The 15,719-nt window shown below is 32.6% G+C and overlaps 1 protein-coding gene and 5 non-coding genes across 7 annotated transcripts; all 6 read left to right on the top strand.

Annotated features, from left to right (window-relative positions):
• Window positions 1–498: 498 nt before the first annotated feature.
• On the top strand, window positions 499–15,398 carry LOC144851955 (uncharacterized). 2 transcript variants are annotated; one of them, XM_078709628.1, is made up of 7 exons: window positions 499–620; window positions 4,103–4,521; window positions 9,087–9,178; window positions 11,327–11,407; window positions 12,844–12,954; window positions 13,750–13,936; window positions 14,323–15,397. In XM_078709628.1, exons 2-7 carry the CDS (start codon window positions 4,230–4,232, stop codon window positions 14,550–14,552), a joined length of 993 nt encoding a protein of 330 aa, XP_078565754.1. In that variant the 5' UTR covers window positions 499–620; window positions 4,103–4,229; the 3' UTR covers window positions 14,553–15,397. The 2 variants fall into 2 exon arrangements, with proteins under 2 accessions (XP_078565754.1, XP_078565755.1); XM_078709629.1 differs by having other exon boundaries at window positions 505–558; window positions 14,323–15,398.
• Trnad-auc (transfer RNA aspartic acid (anticodon AUC)) lies at window positions 7,166–7,237 on the top strand. The gene has a single exon. It is a non-coding gene; the product is annotated as a tRNA-Asp (tRNA).
• Window positions 7,530–7,601, top strand: Trnad-auc (transfer RNA aspartic acid (anticodon AUC)). Its single transcript has one exon. It is a non-coding gene; the product is annotated as a tRNA-Asp (tRNA).
• On the top strand, window positions 7,894–7,965 carry Trnad-auc (transfer RNA aspartic acid (anticodon AUC)). Its single transcript has one exon. It is a non-coding gene; the product is annotated as a tRNA-Asp (tRNA).
• Trnad-auc (transfer RNA aspartic acid (anticodon AUC)) lies at window positions 8,258–8,329 on the top strand. Its single transcript has one exon. It is a non-coding gene; the product is annotated as a tRNA-Asp (tRNA).
• On the top strand, window positions 8,607–8,678 carry Trnad-auc (transfer RNA aspartic acid (anticodon AUC)). The gene has a single exon. It is a non-coding gene; the product is annotated as a tRNA-Asp (tRNA).
• Window positions 15,399–15,719: the final 321 nt, after the last annotated feature.

The raw sequence follows: 15,719 nt of genomic DNA, 5'->3' as shown, positions 1-15,719 counted from the left end.
GTAGCCACAGTAATATTTTTGTGTTCAAAGTAATTTTAAATTATTAAAATGGCATATTCAAACAAGTTGTGCCCCTAAAAAAAATGAGGGGCACAATATATCTTTAAAACTGTTACGTTAACAAGTTGAGCGGCGTTTTTTTGTTTAAAATGTCCTGTAATATCAATCGTGCTCTCTCGACCATGACATAATTGTACACAAAAACTATATCAAACTACGGTTGCTATGGGAAGTTTTGGAATAGTCTATAGTTTAAAAGAGTAAGTACGTCTATCTATTGCCTAATAACTTATGATATTTCAGCTTGATATATTTACCTTCTAATCTGAAAATAAACCTAAATTAATAAAAGTAAAAAATTATAATTTAAAAGTATATATTATACATAATTATATTCCTTTTCTGTCCAATAAAACATTATGTATTTCTCTCCTAAATAAAATGGAACATTCCAATTAGTGCTACCACACCGCCTAGTACTTGGTACAAACAGAGCTGAAAAGAAAAAGTGACAGCTCAGATGAATGAATTGAGCCGCATACAGTGTAAAATTAAAATGTACATTACGACGACACTACTTTTACTAACCAGCTATGCCTACTACTAATACTATACTTTAGGTAGGTCTAAGAAGATTGTTTTATTTTGTAACGAAAAAGAAGAAAGTAGCAAATCAAAAGGTAGACTAGGCTATAAGGATGTGTAGCTATAGGCCTACCTTCCGGCCTACAGTAGCTAGCTAGCATACATATATAGGGCCTAAAAGGCCTAGTTAGGTATGCTAGCCTAGATAAGCTATAGCCTAGGCCTCCTATAGGCTACCCTATTAATATATATATATATATATATATATGGATTACTATATTAACTATATACTGTAAGTAGGTATACTTACTTACTAGGCTATATATAAAAACTAACCTAAACACTACAGTATAATCAAAATTAAAACATATTAAATACTATGTTATGCCTATCTGAATTTAAACACATTAAATTTTAGTACAATCGGAATCGAAATTAGAAAATCTTAAATACTAACAGTACAATCGGAATCAAAACATATTAAAAACAACTACAGTACAATCGGAATTAAAACATCGATCCTAAATACTACAATACAATCGGAATTAAAACATGTTAAACTACAAAACAACTAAACTAAATATCACAATCGGAATTAAAAAAACTTAAAATATCCTAAATACTACATTACAATCGGTTAAATTACCTACACTCTATAATGTTGTGAAGTATAAGAATGAGATTTTAAGTGAGACTGAGAGTCTTTTGGATCCCTGTCAATTTGCCTACCATTCTAAAAGGGGGGTAGAAGATGCAGTTACAACTTTATTACATAAAATACTTGGTCATGTTGACAGGCCAAATTCGTATGCCAGAGTTTTATTCTTAGATTTTTCGTATATATATATATGTTATACTAGGCATTAGGCCTAGTACTATTACGCCTAGGCCTAGACCCAGACTATTCTAGAAAGAAGACTACACCACAGGCACAGCAGAGGCTTATACCTAGGCTAGTATTATATACGGTTTACGATGAAATCGGTCGCGTCTGAAATCGGTCGCGTTTGAAATCGGTCGCGATAAAATCAACTTCCGGTATTTTGTATGGCGCGCCGCTAGAGCTATACTTTTGATGAAATCGGTCGCGTTTGAAATCGGTCGCGCTATTTTTGTATGGATCGAGCGGGATGCATTGCTAGAGCGGGATATACAGTACATTTTTCGTTTATAATTGATATTTTTTAGGAACTAGATTATTTATGTGGATATTTTTTACTTGGTTAATAAATATTTATTATCAATCATTGAATTAATTTTTTTTTTTGTATTTCACAGGTCTCGGAGAAGGACTGTGTCTGTTCAAAATGGCCATTTCTAAACACGTTTAAATATTATATTAGGCATAATGTTATATTAGGCATATAATAATTTACCAATGTACTGTAATTAATATATTATATAGAGAATATACGTCTGTCGTGTCTTTTATTATGCAAACAATTACGTAAAAGAGAACAATTTATTTAAAAACAATAATTTTTACAATATAGCCCGTAAAGCCAGCGTATCCATTTTTATACTTATGCATACTGTGACAGATTATATCATATCCATGTCGTTAACAACATACTATTCGATTTATTTTTATTTCTATTTTATTTCTCCGTTATGTAGGATAATATTAAGTGTATAATGATTATTGTTGAGGCAAATTACGTGTATATTTTTATTTCTAATGTTTAAAATAGATTTTAGTAAAATGTGATCGTGCAGTACAGCTGTTTCCTCTAACAATACGTTATTTTGCTGACGGGGTTTCCCCTTTTTAAAAAACACGCACTTGTTAGTGTGTCAAATCATGGACAAAACACGTACGATCGTTGTCCATGGCGAGGTAAAGATGACGTCTATTACTAATAACCATCCATACGTTTGAAACGTCTATAGGCCTCCTGCACGTGTTTTTGTGAAACGATCCAATGAGCTATAGATGCTCGACGCGATTATGAGATCATGTTCATTCATTCATTCTTTATTTAGCCTTTAAAATCGAAATACATTTAAAACAATAGTAACCAAATCAAGACACGTGGAAATCTAAGGAGGCAAGGATAAGCAAAAGCAATTAAACTCGCTGTAGTTCACAGGCTTGCTTATCCATAATAATTCCGAATAAAGCACTTTTTCTATAATTTGACAGTATGATTTATATATAATTTACGTATATACGTCGGCGATACTATAGATTTTAATTTGAATATCTTTTATTTCTTCATTTATAATAATCATTTAATGTAAATAATTAAGTAAGTGCAACTCAGTGTCTCACATTCATACCCCGTTCGTAAATATAAATGTTTAAATATCAGTGCAGATTACCTCTTTGAGAATCGTGTCCACCTTTATTATCCATACATTATTATTCTCACATCTATCATTGTACATCATAGTCCTACTGTAGGCCGGTAGATTGATTTATAACGGCATATCTATTTTTATACCTCCATGTATTATCTATATATTTTATTAATATCCTAAAACCATACGTAATTGTTTGCATTGCATAATAAAAGACACGACAGACGTATATTCTCTATATAATATATTATTTACAGTACATATAAATAGAGGTAAATTATTATATGCCTAATATAATATTTAAACGTGTTTAGAAATGGCCATTTTGAACAGACACAGTCCTTCTCCGAGACCTGTGAAATACAAAAAAAAAAAATAATTTAATAGTTGACAATAAATATTTATTAACCAAATAAAAAATATCCACAAAAATAAACTAGTTCCTAAAAAATAGCAATTAAATCTATATAAACGAAAAATGTATATCCCGCTCGCGCGCTCGATCCATACAAAATAGCGTGACCGATTTCAAACGCGACCGATTTCAAACGCGACCGATATATAATCAAAAGTATAGCTCTAGCGGCGCGCCATACAAAATACCGGAAGTTGATTTTATCGCGACCGATTTCAAACGCGACCGATTTCAAGCGCGACCGATTTCATCTGACACCTTATATACTAGGCCTATAGGGCCCCTATAGCATTTATTGAAATAATAATATTATTTCAATAAGCAGATACTGACTGAATGGAGGCCTAATTCTCTGTCTCATCATCATTTCGTCATTATTAGGGTCTTTTTTAGTAGGCCTAGGCCTAGGCTCTATTAGAGTACTAGACCTACCCTAGAGGCTCAGAAGTCAGGGGAGGGCAGTGATGCTTGACATATTATTATTTATTTGTTTGGCCTTTTAGTCTGAGTGTTAAAAACAAGTTTAAATAGATTGTTCAATACAAACTCTGACACTATTTCGTTTCCCTTTCAGCAAATTTGTTAACTTATCATGTTTTTCGCACACTGCATTTTCGTTTATGGAGCGCCAAAAGAGCAACTAAAGTAGATGGTTAAAAATTCAGTGAAATGCGTATACTTTTAAAGCATTTATTATTGAATTACACATCCTTTAAAACAATACAATTTCAATCTATTTTTATTTAAGCATTTATTTATGTCAACTTTATACTCTAGGCCTATATTTTTTTTCTTTTTCAGATTGATGTACACTAGGCGTACTGTATCAACCAAAATCAGATTTTCAAATTTCACATTTCAAGGAAATGTACAGTAACATATCCTGAAACTTTTAGCTTGTGTCACAAATTATAATATAATTTAAAAAATGGGTTGTGGAAGTTCAGCTACTACAGATTCAACTACTGATATAAACACAAACTCAAATTTAAACTTGAAGAAAAAAGCTAATACAACTGAAACAACCTCAAGCTGTATTATTTCATCAAACAATAAAAAAGAAGATAGCGACTCATCATTAATTGGTGATGACAATGAAGGCAGTAGGATAACCTGTCGTGATAGCGGAATAGACAGTGCAAAAAGTAAAACAAATGAACGTAGAAGAATACAAAATGATAATACAAGACATCAACCCCAATCAGCAAACTTAATACCAAGTAAGTCATTTTTTATATATTATTTTCTGGTCATGATAATTAAATAAGACTGTGTAAGTGTGTAAGTGGTATTTCAAAGATATGTTGACCCCCTGAACATTTTTTATTTTTTGTTGAATATGCCATTTTAATGTCATAGTTATTCATTTTGACAAAAATTGGATTGAAAAAATAAATACCTGAAAAAACTATAATAATTTAAATAAAATTTTGTACAGGACTTTATTTAAAATTGCAAAATGGCCTATTCAAAGTCTGATTATCTTCATCTTTATCGTTAAGACACTTATTCATATAATTTGACAATTTAAAACAACAATACAATGAAAAATGCCTCTCTGATAAGTGTGTGAATCCTACCTTCAAGTCAGAATGACCAGCATCATTTCTTTTTGTACTGTAGCAAACCATCTTATTCTTATTATATAACCAACCATATTCTGATAAAATATATTAATTAGCATGCCTGCCAATAACAATCTATAAAACTAAGCTTATAATAATGTATGTACTTTTACAGTATAAACTGGCCTACTTTAAATCATCATTACCATCAGTGAATTTCAATTTTCCTGACATTAAATGAAATTTATTGGTTTTTCTTATATTGATTTTTTCCCCGACTCATGTCATCAAAACTTTAATTACATTTGACTGGCAGTGGCACACCTTATTAACCATAATAATCAGCAATTATGCAAAGTAGTACAAAGTAGACTTAAAGTACATTAATACTGTTTGATTACATGGTGGTTTAATATTTACAACCTTCTAAAAATAGCATTGAACAGCATTTAATAATGTAACTGTTAGTAGGTAATAACAAAAAAACATTACAAATTGCTTTGGTTGCCCAGTCGACGGTCCATGAAAATTGTCATGTATTCAATTAAGTTGAAAAATGGAAATTATAATTTTTAATATAAAACTCTATTTATATGAACATTCAATTAATAATTGTGTAAAAAGTATACTGATATGATAATAATGTATTCATTTTCAAATGACACTTTCACATTATTACCCCAGTTATTTTGATCAAACACGTATGGAAACATAGGCCTATACACTCAACAATATTTTAGCTATAATCAGTGGAGTTGTCCTGACCAAGGTACTCATTTATACACCTGCAGGGAGAGAGTATAATTTAACAATAACTCCATTCAATTTGACTATTTTAAGAGAAATTCATGCTTTTTCATTATTATATTACTGTGTAATTTAACACATTTTAAACTGTACATTTCTTAACCACAAATTTTATCTGAAATTGATACCTGATTGATACTATAGCTGATTTTTTTAGTACAATTTGCAAGTCATGATATCATATTTTGAGTCAGTACAGTAATTTAGCCTGTATAAATTCAATTTACATCTTCTAAATGATTTTTAGCTAAGGATAAGTACAGGTGTTTCTAAAGTGCTAATCAATAGAGATGTTTACATAATATCAGCTATAAGTAGGGTATAAGACTCTACAATCACATTTAGTGCTCGTCAGTAGGAAATGAGAATTTATACAACAAAGAGTGGCCATAGTGATTACAGTGTACTCACCAATCCTTGATGACAATTGCTTATTTTTATACTTTTTGCATAAGAGGTTACCACTACTGTTTATTCAATTTAAAACAACAAGTCAGTTTCAATTTATTGTGCAAAGGTTATTAAGTACTAGGTAATATATTTCTTACTGTATTTAAATGTTTCTGTTGATTTAATACAACACCACAACATACAGATAATGATAAAAATAACATTTATACGGTCTTAACTAAATCATTTTTTAAGTTTCTTTAGTGTTAAATAGTGTACTCTAATTATTTTATCTTTATTAATATTATTTAGTTGATTTTATTTAATAGGTTAGGTTACATAGTATTTATTTTTCCAGCCAACAGTAAATTCATGGTTTTACCCTTACAGGAGGGCCAAACACAGATAAATAACACATAAAATACAAAAAATATTATTAAACAATGTTATGCAAAAAATTGCTAAAATGACATATCTGCTAAAATAGAATGGAAAGTAAAGTCCAGGTTATTTCTAAAACAAGGAAAATAGACTCTTTCTCAGATAAGAATTACTACGGCTACAGTATTCATACAGTATATTACAACAACATTGAATTTGAAGTAATTAAATAAAATTAATAAATAACAAATAACTAACATGTTTTAATTTACAGTAATATTATAAATTTGCATGATTCAGTTAATCTCTCATTACTCTCAAGTGTACAGTATGATCTGAAACAAGTTTGAAACTAAAGCACATCTTCTTCCCACTATTTTATTTTTGGCATTCTGTAACACTAACCAGGGAGATTTTACATCTCCCTGCACTAACACACACACATCATACATTGAAATCATAATCAAGTGTATACTCCACTTGACAGGCTTTTTTCAGTCCTCTTTTAATCAGTATTATCAAATTGAAGAAGAATTGTCACAACAACTTGAATATGTCCCCAATTTTTTTTAATGTACATTCATCACATAGTGAACTATAGAGTCGCGTCCACGCAACTAAAAAAGCATTTTTTATAAATATATATTTATAAATATACCACGTACCACGCCGAGAATGTTAAAGAGTCGCTATCCAATCGAGTTCGAACAATACCATGAAAGCCCCAGTGGTCTAATGGTTAGGACATCTGCATATCAAGCAGGCGGTCCGAGTTCGAGTCTCGGTTGGGGCGACTTTTTCTCATTCTCACAGATTTCCTCATCTTTATCGTTTCAAATTAATTAATTAAATTTCAGTATATCACCGGGCGGTTTAGAATTAATGTTCTTTGCCTGATTTGTTTATATATATAAAAGTATCTCTTCGGAGATCCCGCCTCGTGAATAAAAATACTGTAAGATGAGGGCGTATCAATTTGATCTCTGGTGCGCGTGCGTACAACTGAGGACTAGTGCTGTTCCGCCGTACCACGCCGAGAATGTTAAAGAGTCGCTATCCAATCGAGTTCGAACAATATCATGAAAGCCCCAGTGGTCTAATGGTTAGGACATCTGCATATCAAGCAGGCGGTCCGAGTTCGAGTCTCGGTTGGGGCGACTTTTTCTCATTCTCACAGATTTCCTCATCTTTATCGTTTCAAATTAATTAATTAAATTTCAGTATATCACCGGGCGGTTTAGAATTAATGTTCTTTGCCTGATTTGTTTATATATATAAAAGTATCTCTTCGGAGATCCCGCCTCGTGAATAAAAATACTGTAAGATGAGGGCGTATCAATTTGATCTCTGGTGCGCGTGCGTACAACTGAGGACTAGTGCTGTTCCGCCGTACCACGCCGAGAATGTTAAAGAGTCGCTATCCAATCGAGTTCGAACAATACCATGAAAGCCCCAGTGGTCTAATGGTTAGGACATCTGCATATCAAGCAGGCGGTCCGAGTTCGAGTCTCGGTTGGGGCGACTTTTTCTCATTCTCACAGATTTCCTCATCTTTATCGTTTCAAATTAATTAATTAAATTTCAGTATATCACCGGGCGGTTTAGAATTAATGTTCTTTGCCTGATTTGTTTATATATATAAAAGTATCTCTTCGGAGATCCCGCCTCGTGAATAAAAATACTGTAAGATGAGGGCGTATCAATTTGATCTCTGGTGCGCGTGCGTACAACTGAGGACTAGTGCTGTTCCGCCGTACCACGCCGAGAATGTTAAAGAGTCGCTATCCAATCGAGTTCGAACAATACCATGAAAGCCCCAGTGGTCTAATGGTTAGGACATCTGCATATCAAGCAGGCGGTCCGAGTTCGAGTCTCGGTTGGGGCGACTTTTTCTCATTCTCACAGATTTCCTCATCTTTATCTTTAAATTTCAGTATATCACCGGGCGGTTTAGAATTAATGTTCTTTGCCTGATTTGTTTATATATATAAAAGTATCTCTTCGGAGATCCCGCCTCGTGAATAAAAATACTGTAAGATGAGGGCGTATCAATTTGATCTCTGGTGCGCGTGCGTACAACTGAGGACTAGTGCTGTTCCGACGTACCACGCCGAGAATGTTAAAGAGTCGCTATCCAATCGAGTTCGAACAATACCATGAAAGCCCCAGTGGTCTAATGGTTAGGACATCTGCATATCAAGCAGGCGGTCCGAGTTCGAGTCTCGGTTGGGGCGACTTTTTCTCATTCTCACAGATTTCCTCATCTTTATCGTTTCAAATTAATTAATTAAATTTCAGTATATCACCGGGCGGTTTAGAATTAATGTTCTTTGCCTGATTTGTTTATATATATATATCATTATATATACTGTATTATACTATATATATACTTGCACTGATGAAGGGCTAGTGTTGCCCGAAAGCTCTGCTAACTTTTCTGGCTGTTTTACTTATCGTTTTGATTTAGCTTTTCGCTTTTTTTTGTATCTCCATTGAGATCCAGCCACTGATACCCACAGCATTGTCATTTTTTCTGTAATTTTCCTTTGGATTTATATTATATCATTATCAATTTTGTAATGTAACTTTCTGTAATTAATAACCAAATGATGTTTTTTGATTTCATATTAACTGCACTGTAGATTCAAAAGGTGTGGCATTTGATGTGGTCTTAGATACTGAAGAAAAACAAGACAGCATCATAAAAAAACATCCTCCAAAGCGATTACTACAGGTAATACATCTCCCTAGTAGAATTCCAGTTTGACAATTGTAAATGTATGGAACGCCTCCTCTGCCTTCAGTTCACAATGGTCATGCAGTACACACCAATCGTCATGCAGTACACACCAATGGTCATGCAGTACACACCAATGGTCATGCAGTACACACCAATCGTCGTTCACATTTATCATGCAATACACACCAATCGTCATGCAGTACACACCAATCGTCATGCAGTACACACCAATGGTCATGCAGTACACACCAATCGTCATGCAGTACACACCAATCGTCATGCAGTACACACCAAACATCATGCAGTACATACCAATCGTCATGCAGTACACACCAAACATCATGCAGTACACACCAATGGTCATGCAGTACACACCAATTGTCATGCAGTACACACCAATCGTCAGGCAGTACACACCAATCGTCATGCAGTGAAATATTGCGTAATTTATACCGCCACCTATCGACAAAATCGAATATCATGTGACGTTTATTAGACGGCTGTGAAACTAGGCCATCGACTCTAAGATTTCTTTTATGTTTGACATACTGTACTTATTTTAACCGCTAACCATCTCTGTGAATGCTCTGTTTTTTATATATACAATAATGTATTATGCGAGACACGGCGCGGCTAGGAGGCCATTGCAATTATTGAATTCCATAAAAGAAGTTTAAATAGGCTTAGTTTTACAGCCGTCTAATAAACCTCACGTGATATTCGATTGTGTCGATAGGTGGCGGTATAAATTACGCAATATTTGACTGCATGACGATTGGTGTGTACTGCATGACGATTGGTGTTACTGCATGATAAATGTGAACGACGATTGGTGTGTACTGCATGACAATTGGTATGTACTGCATGACCATTGGTGTGTACTGCATGACGATTGGTGTGTACTGCATGACGATTGGTGTGTACTGCATGACGATTGGTGTGTACTGCATGACCATTGGTGTGTACTGCATGACCATTGGTGTGTACTGCATGACCATTGGTGTGTACTGCATGACCATTGGTGTGTACTGCATGACGATTGGTGTGTACTGCATGATAAATGTGAACTGAAGGCAGAGGAGGCGTTCCATATAAATGCATGTATTACATGATTGTAAACTGTTTTTTGACTGAAAAGGGAATCAAATGGAAATGTTTACAGTAAATACGAAATAATATACAAATAATGAATGTTTTATGAATGATAAATGATAATATTTCAACAAGACGAAGCAGAGTTGATATATAACCTTTCATCATTCACCAGATGCCATTATTTACCATTACAGGATTACAAAACATTCATTATTTATTTTATATAACATCTAAATAGATTCCTGTCATTTGAATCAAATAAAAGGTAGGACTAGCCTAAGGCCTACCATTTGTTTCACATTGATTAAAACAGTAACATTTGGTTTTCAGTAATAATTATATTAAATATTATATTTAAATGGAAGTTATAAACACACCTACTGTAGTGTTAATTATGTCAACAAACGACCCCAGGCCTAGCAAGGCTAAAACGCCTAGACCTAGCCTAATACTAACAGGCTTAGGCCTACTAGCTAGGCTGAAAGGCAGATATACCAAATACAAAACTTCAGGCAACTGGAACTCATCTAGTAGTAGTAGACTGATTATGATTTTTCCAACATAGAGATAATCCCATTAATTAATCAAAATCCTACTGCAAACAATCTAAAGCTAATTGAAATGCCTTTTTGATCTGAATTAGTACATATATCTCTCCAAAAATGTACTTCCATCGTGAAACAGTCATAACATTTCACAGCGAAAGTACAAAATATAGGTGGCGCTGTTGTATTTCAAAAGCAATAGTATAAAAAAAAATATTTTCCAAATTCGAAAAGATTTTTTTTTTCGTACACGAAAAAAGTACAATCGTTCAATAGTGCGTACTATTGCACACCATGTGACCCACAGGGTGTTATATAAAATCAGTTATACCGGTAAACCGGCAGTTACTGGTTTATCAACTGGAATTTTCTTTTGGGTATGTCCACCTACTGTATTTATGCAGAAACTTGTACATTATTGTTTTTAACTGAAATTCAATTAGTTTTAAGATGTTGTTATTAAATCTATTAATAATTATTATTATAATTTGTTTTGCTTTAGAAACTAGAACAGACACCTCCAAAGGTGACTGCTGAATTGTTAGCAGAAAGACAACAACTCACAGAAGAAAGAAGGAGAAAGGTATTATAGCTGGTCAAAAACAATATATTATATTCATATCTTGCAAATACGCACTTTATTTTCATCTTTATCTTTCTATCCATATATCCATATATCGAACCAATTTACTACAAATAAATAACATACTTTGTTAAAAAATTAACATAATTTGCATTAGGCCTTACTGAAATATAACTGAAATTTCATAAGGCAAATTATACAATATAAATAACCATTGCTGATACGAATACGAATACGAATACGAATACGAATACGAATAGAACTTTATTGCAATCAAACGAAAGATTGAAGTTTAACAAAAGCGTTTCACTCAGAAAAATAAAATGCAATATACAAATATAAAAGACATTCAGAAATACAATCAAAAAATTAAAACAAAATTACAATTAAAAATCACTTATTATAAAAACAATAAATATAAAATACAAATTGTTAAAGACATAGGCCTGCAGGATAAAAATTTAAAAGTATTAAAAATGTTTACAAATTTAAAAAATGTTTAAAACTTCAAAAATGTTCAATAATATTTACACACAAAGGTACGGAAAGTCGCGGAAACATAACACAAAATGTTTACCATTTTTGGAATAATCCGTGATTAATAATAAACGTTTTTGAACGGTTAGTTTTAACTCTAGGGATACAGAACTCACGGAGTCTTCTAAGATTATAAGCAGCAGAAGGAGCCTCCGGTAACAAATGATTCAATCTGTGACTGGGGTCTTTGATTTTAACAAAAAAATCCTTGCACAGTCGAACACGGCGGTCTTCTAAGGTAGAAAAACCAAGGAAGCTGCGGGCATCGGAATAAGTAGCATGCGGAAAAATACATTTAAAGGCCCTTCTCTGATACTATATTACATAACTATAATGATAGGCATTTAAAGTGAATACAACACATACAGGTACTGTATCTGTGCTTACCAAAGATATGCTACAGTAGCCTGTGGGCTACATAAGCCTTATACTACTACTAGAGCTCATTCAGCATAAAGTTTCTAAATAAACCCTTTAATCCAGGCCTCGCTCTAACTTTAGGCTTCTAAACCAGTTAGACTTCAGGCTAAGCTGTTTTTGTGTCTACTCAACAAGCTACATATCACAAAACAACTAATCACTGTACAAGCATACAGCATATTTAGGTCTAATTTGCATACACCACATGGTTGTGCTGCGCCTTTGTTGGTACCCATCACAATAGAATCACTAAAGTGTGACCATTAGTTAAGTATACCAACACAGGCACAACACACAATTGGCAGTTACAGGTATGTTTAGCTCACCAATTACAGGATGGATAAACTATTTTATAATGTATCAAACTGGTCTCATTTGTAAGAACCCTGTCACTAGTATTATTGTACTCATCATAATAATATGTAAAATATAAAAAATAAATGTTGTTAATTTGGGTGGTTTGTCTAATATCTTTTCAGGTAATAGAAGGAAGAGCTAAAAGTGCCAAAAGAACCTCAAGGTTTAGAAAGGATATTTTAGCTGCCAAAGAATTTAATGAAAAAGAGATGGTTGAAGAGAGTAAAAATAAGGTTTGTCCAATTAATCCTCATTTTCAGTCAGTTTAATTAGTCAATAAGTCGTAAACTCCATCTAAGAAAACGCGTACATGCAACATGTTTTGACAAGAAGAATTTATGGAGCATAAGATTATCCGGTTGTTTTAGTCACATGCAATTGGCTACTCAAAAACATTTTAATATGCATTTTTTAAAATTTCAAGGATTCAATAACTAAAGATGATGCGCATGTGCTATGTTACATTTTGATGATGTGTAGACACACATTTCAGAAAAAAATCGAAACACTGACTGGTGGACTAACATAAAAAAGACAATAACTACAGACTTAGGCAAGTCTATAGTTGGTCAGTCATTGACTAAGTTTAGTTGTTTATTCAATCACTAAGTTTAGTTGGTCACAAGGACTGACACTGTCTTTGAGTTAGTTGGTCAGACATTTTTTGAGTAATACGTGTTTAGTCATTGACCGAGTTAAAGGCACCCTGCATTTTACGCTGTATTAGATTGAATGTTATTGTTATTATTTAAATTTACGAGTTAGTTGGTTATCAGTCATTCAAATCAAATTTTGATCAACCTTTCCTAGACAGATGAACATATATCTTTCCAAATCAACAATATTGTTAAATAATTTAATAAGCCTAGTCAAAGCCTGAAATTCAAAGAACTACTATATCCTTTAATAGACTTTATTGTTTACTATCCAGCATATGTTTATATATATATATTTTCTTTTTTATTTTAACATATTGTTTCATGATCAAAGAACAAAGTTAAACATATTTTTCTTCTAAAAATGTAAAGATAAGTGAAAAGATGTCGAGTGCAGATAACAAAAGAGCCCATGCACAAGAAGAAATAAAAATGAAACAGAGACAACGGGAAACAAAGGCAAAGCAAGTGAGGGAGAGAGCTAAACAATTTAACCAAATTGGAGCTGATGAACTTAGTTACGATATTGAAAAAGATGAAACGTATAACAATGATGATGGTAAGTAAAATATCTTTTTGTACAGTGTTTTATGCAGGTACCTAACACTTGATACTTGATTTATCTACAAACTTATTTAATAATAATATATGGTATTTACCACCCTTCCAAAAAAGACAAGTATCATTCAAAGTTACAATTAATAAAAAGCATACAATAATTACCTTACATATACCATACCATTCTCTTATACCATAGGCCTTTCCATTAATGTATATTATAGTAGATCTATTAAAACTATTCAGTTCAGTAATAATGTTGATAGTACAGTATGTCAAAAATGGGAAATGTTTTGCTAGCTCTGCAATCTGGTTCTGACCCTGATGCCATACAATAAATGCCATAGTTTGACATTCTATTATTTTTCTTGTTGTTAAATGTTACAGATGATTCTTGGCTTGATGATAGCAACAACAGAACAGTCAGTAAAGAATCAACATCCTCGGAAAGAATATACGACGGAAGAAGCAGTCCTGCTAAGAAATTCCATCCTATTACCAGTGCAGAACGTAGGAAAAAACAACAGTCACTTAACACAGATAGTAGTGATGTAGATGATGATGAAGGCTGGGCTAATAGGTCAAACGGACACCAGCAAAATGATGATTTTTTTTGACACATAAGATTAGTTATAATATATCTTCCATTTTAGATCATTATTTATACAAAGCCTTGTCTAGAATATTTAACTAGTTTGACAAAAAAGGGTGTGATGTTTTATAGTCTAGTCTAGGCTTTAGACATTGTTCATTCAAACCTGCAACACATATCTTTTGTCTCAAGACATTTCACAGACCAAGGTTGATCTTCCACACTGTAACATTTTTACATACAATTTTGCTACTGAGTTTTAAAAAATTGTTCTGTCAAGGTATTGGATGCAGGAAACAATAACCCTTGTCTAGTCTGTCACTGATCTACATTTTTTAGAATAAGGCTATACAAATTGATATATAGGCCTACAATATAATAATTCTATGTAAAATCTTAGTATTGATAATTTTTCACAAACGGACTCGGTTTGCCGTCTAAAGTGCTTAAAATTATAAGAATCAGTGACACAGATGCGCCACCAATTTTGCCGATTCCTCAGGGAGCCTTTGTACGTGAATTTCCAAATAATTTTGTAAATATTATTAATCCATTTTTGTTTATACTATTTGCTGTGCTATGTACATTATATATAATAAAAGTTATACTTATATTATTACTACAGTATCACTTGAAGACGGGATTTGAGTACGGTGTAAGTCTTGCCAAAACAAATTAAACATTTCAACAAGTGTATAATGTTTTTTTATAATTTGACATTTATAGCTACAGTAGTATTATCATGCTATCATTTAGTTCTGTTAGCGTTTCTAAGCACCTTTCGATTAGTAATACTCTACATATATTTTTTAACTTACTAGCACTTTCGCAATAATCAAAGTTCATTTCTGAGATTAATTTTAATTTGGACTTTGCTCAGTTGATTGGGTTTATCTTTAGTAAATCAAATGCATGTAATTTGACCTAATTTTATCAATACAATTTTTGTTTCTTTTAATTTATCACAAACACTTGTTTACTTTTACATATGAAAAAAATGTATTGAATAACAATACATTTTGTAAATGTAATACTAATAGATGTTATTTACCATCACCAATTGATGACCATAAAGACCACATTCCAAACCAATATATTTCATTTCAGGAAATGCTGTAATGTTTATTGCATATCTAAACAACTATCATCCGGACAACTAATCCTTTTGGACTACCGCCCAGCTGCCTTGAAA

The sequence above is a fragment of the Antedon bifida genome, chromosome 9, assembly GCF_963402885.1.
Source record: "Antedon bifida chromosome 9, ecAntBifi1.1, whole genome shotgun sequence".
In the NCBI taxonomy this organism is placed as follows: domain Eukaryota; kingdom Metazoa; phylum Echinodermata; class Crinoidea; order Comatulida; family Antedonidae; genus Antedon; species Antedon bifida.
This window is presented reverse-complemented; position numbering and strand designations above follow the sequence as displayed.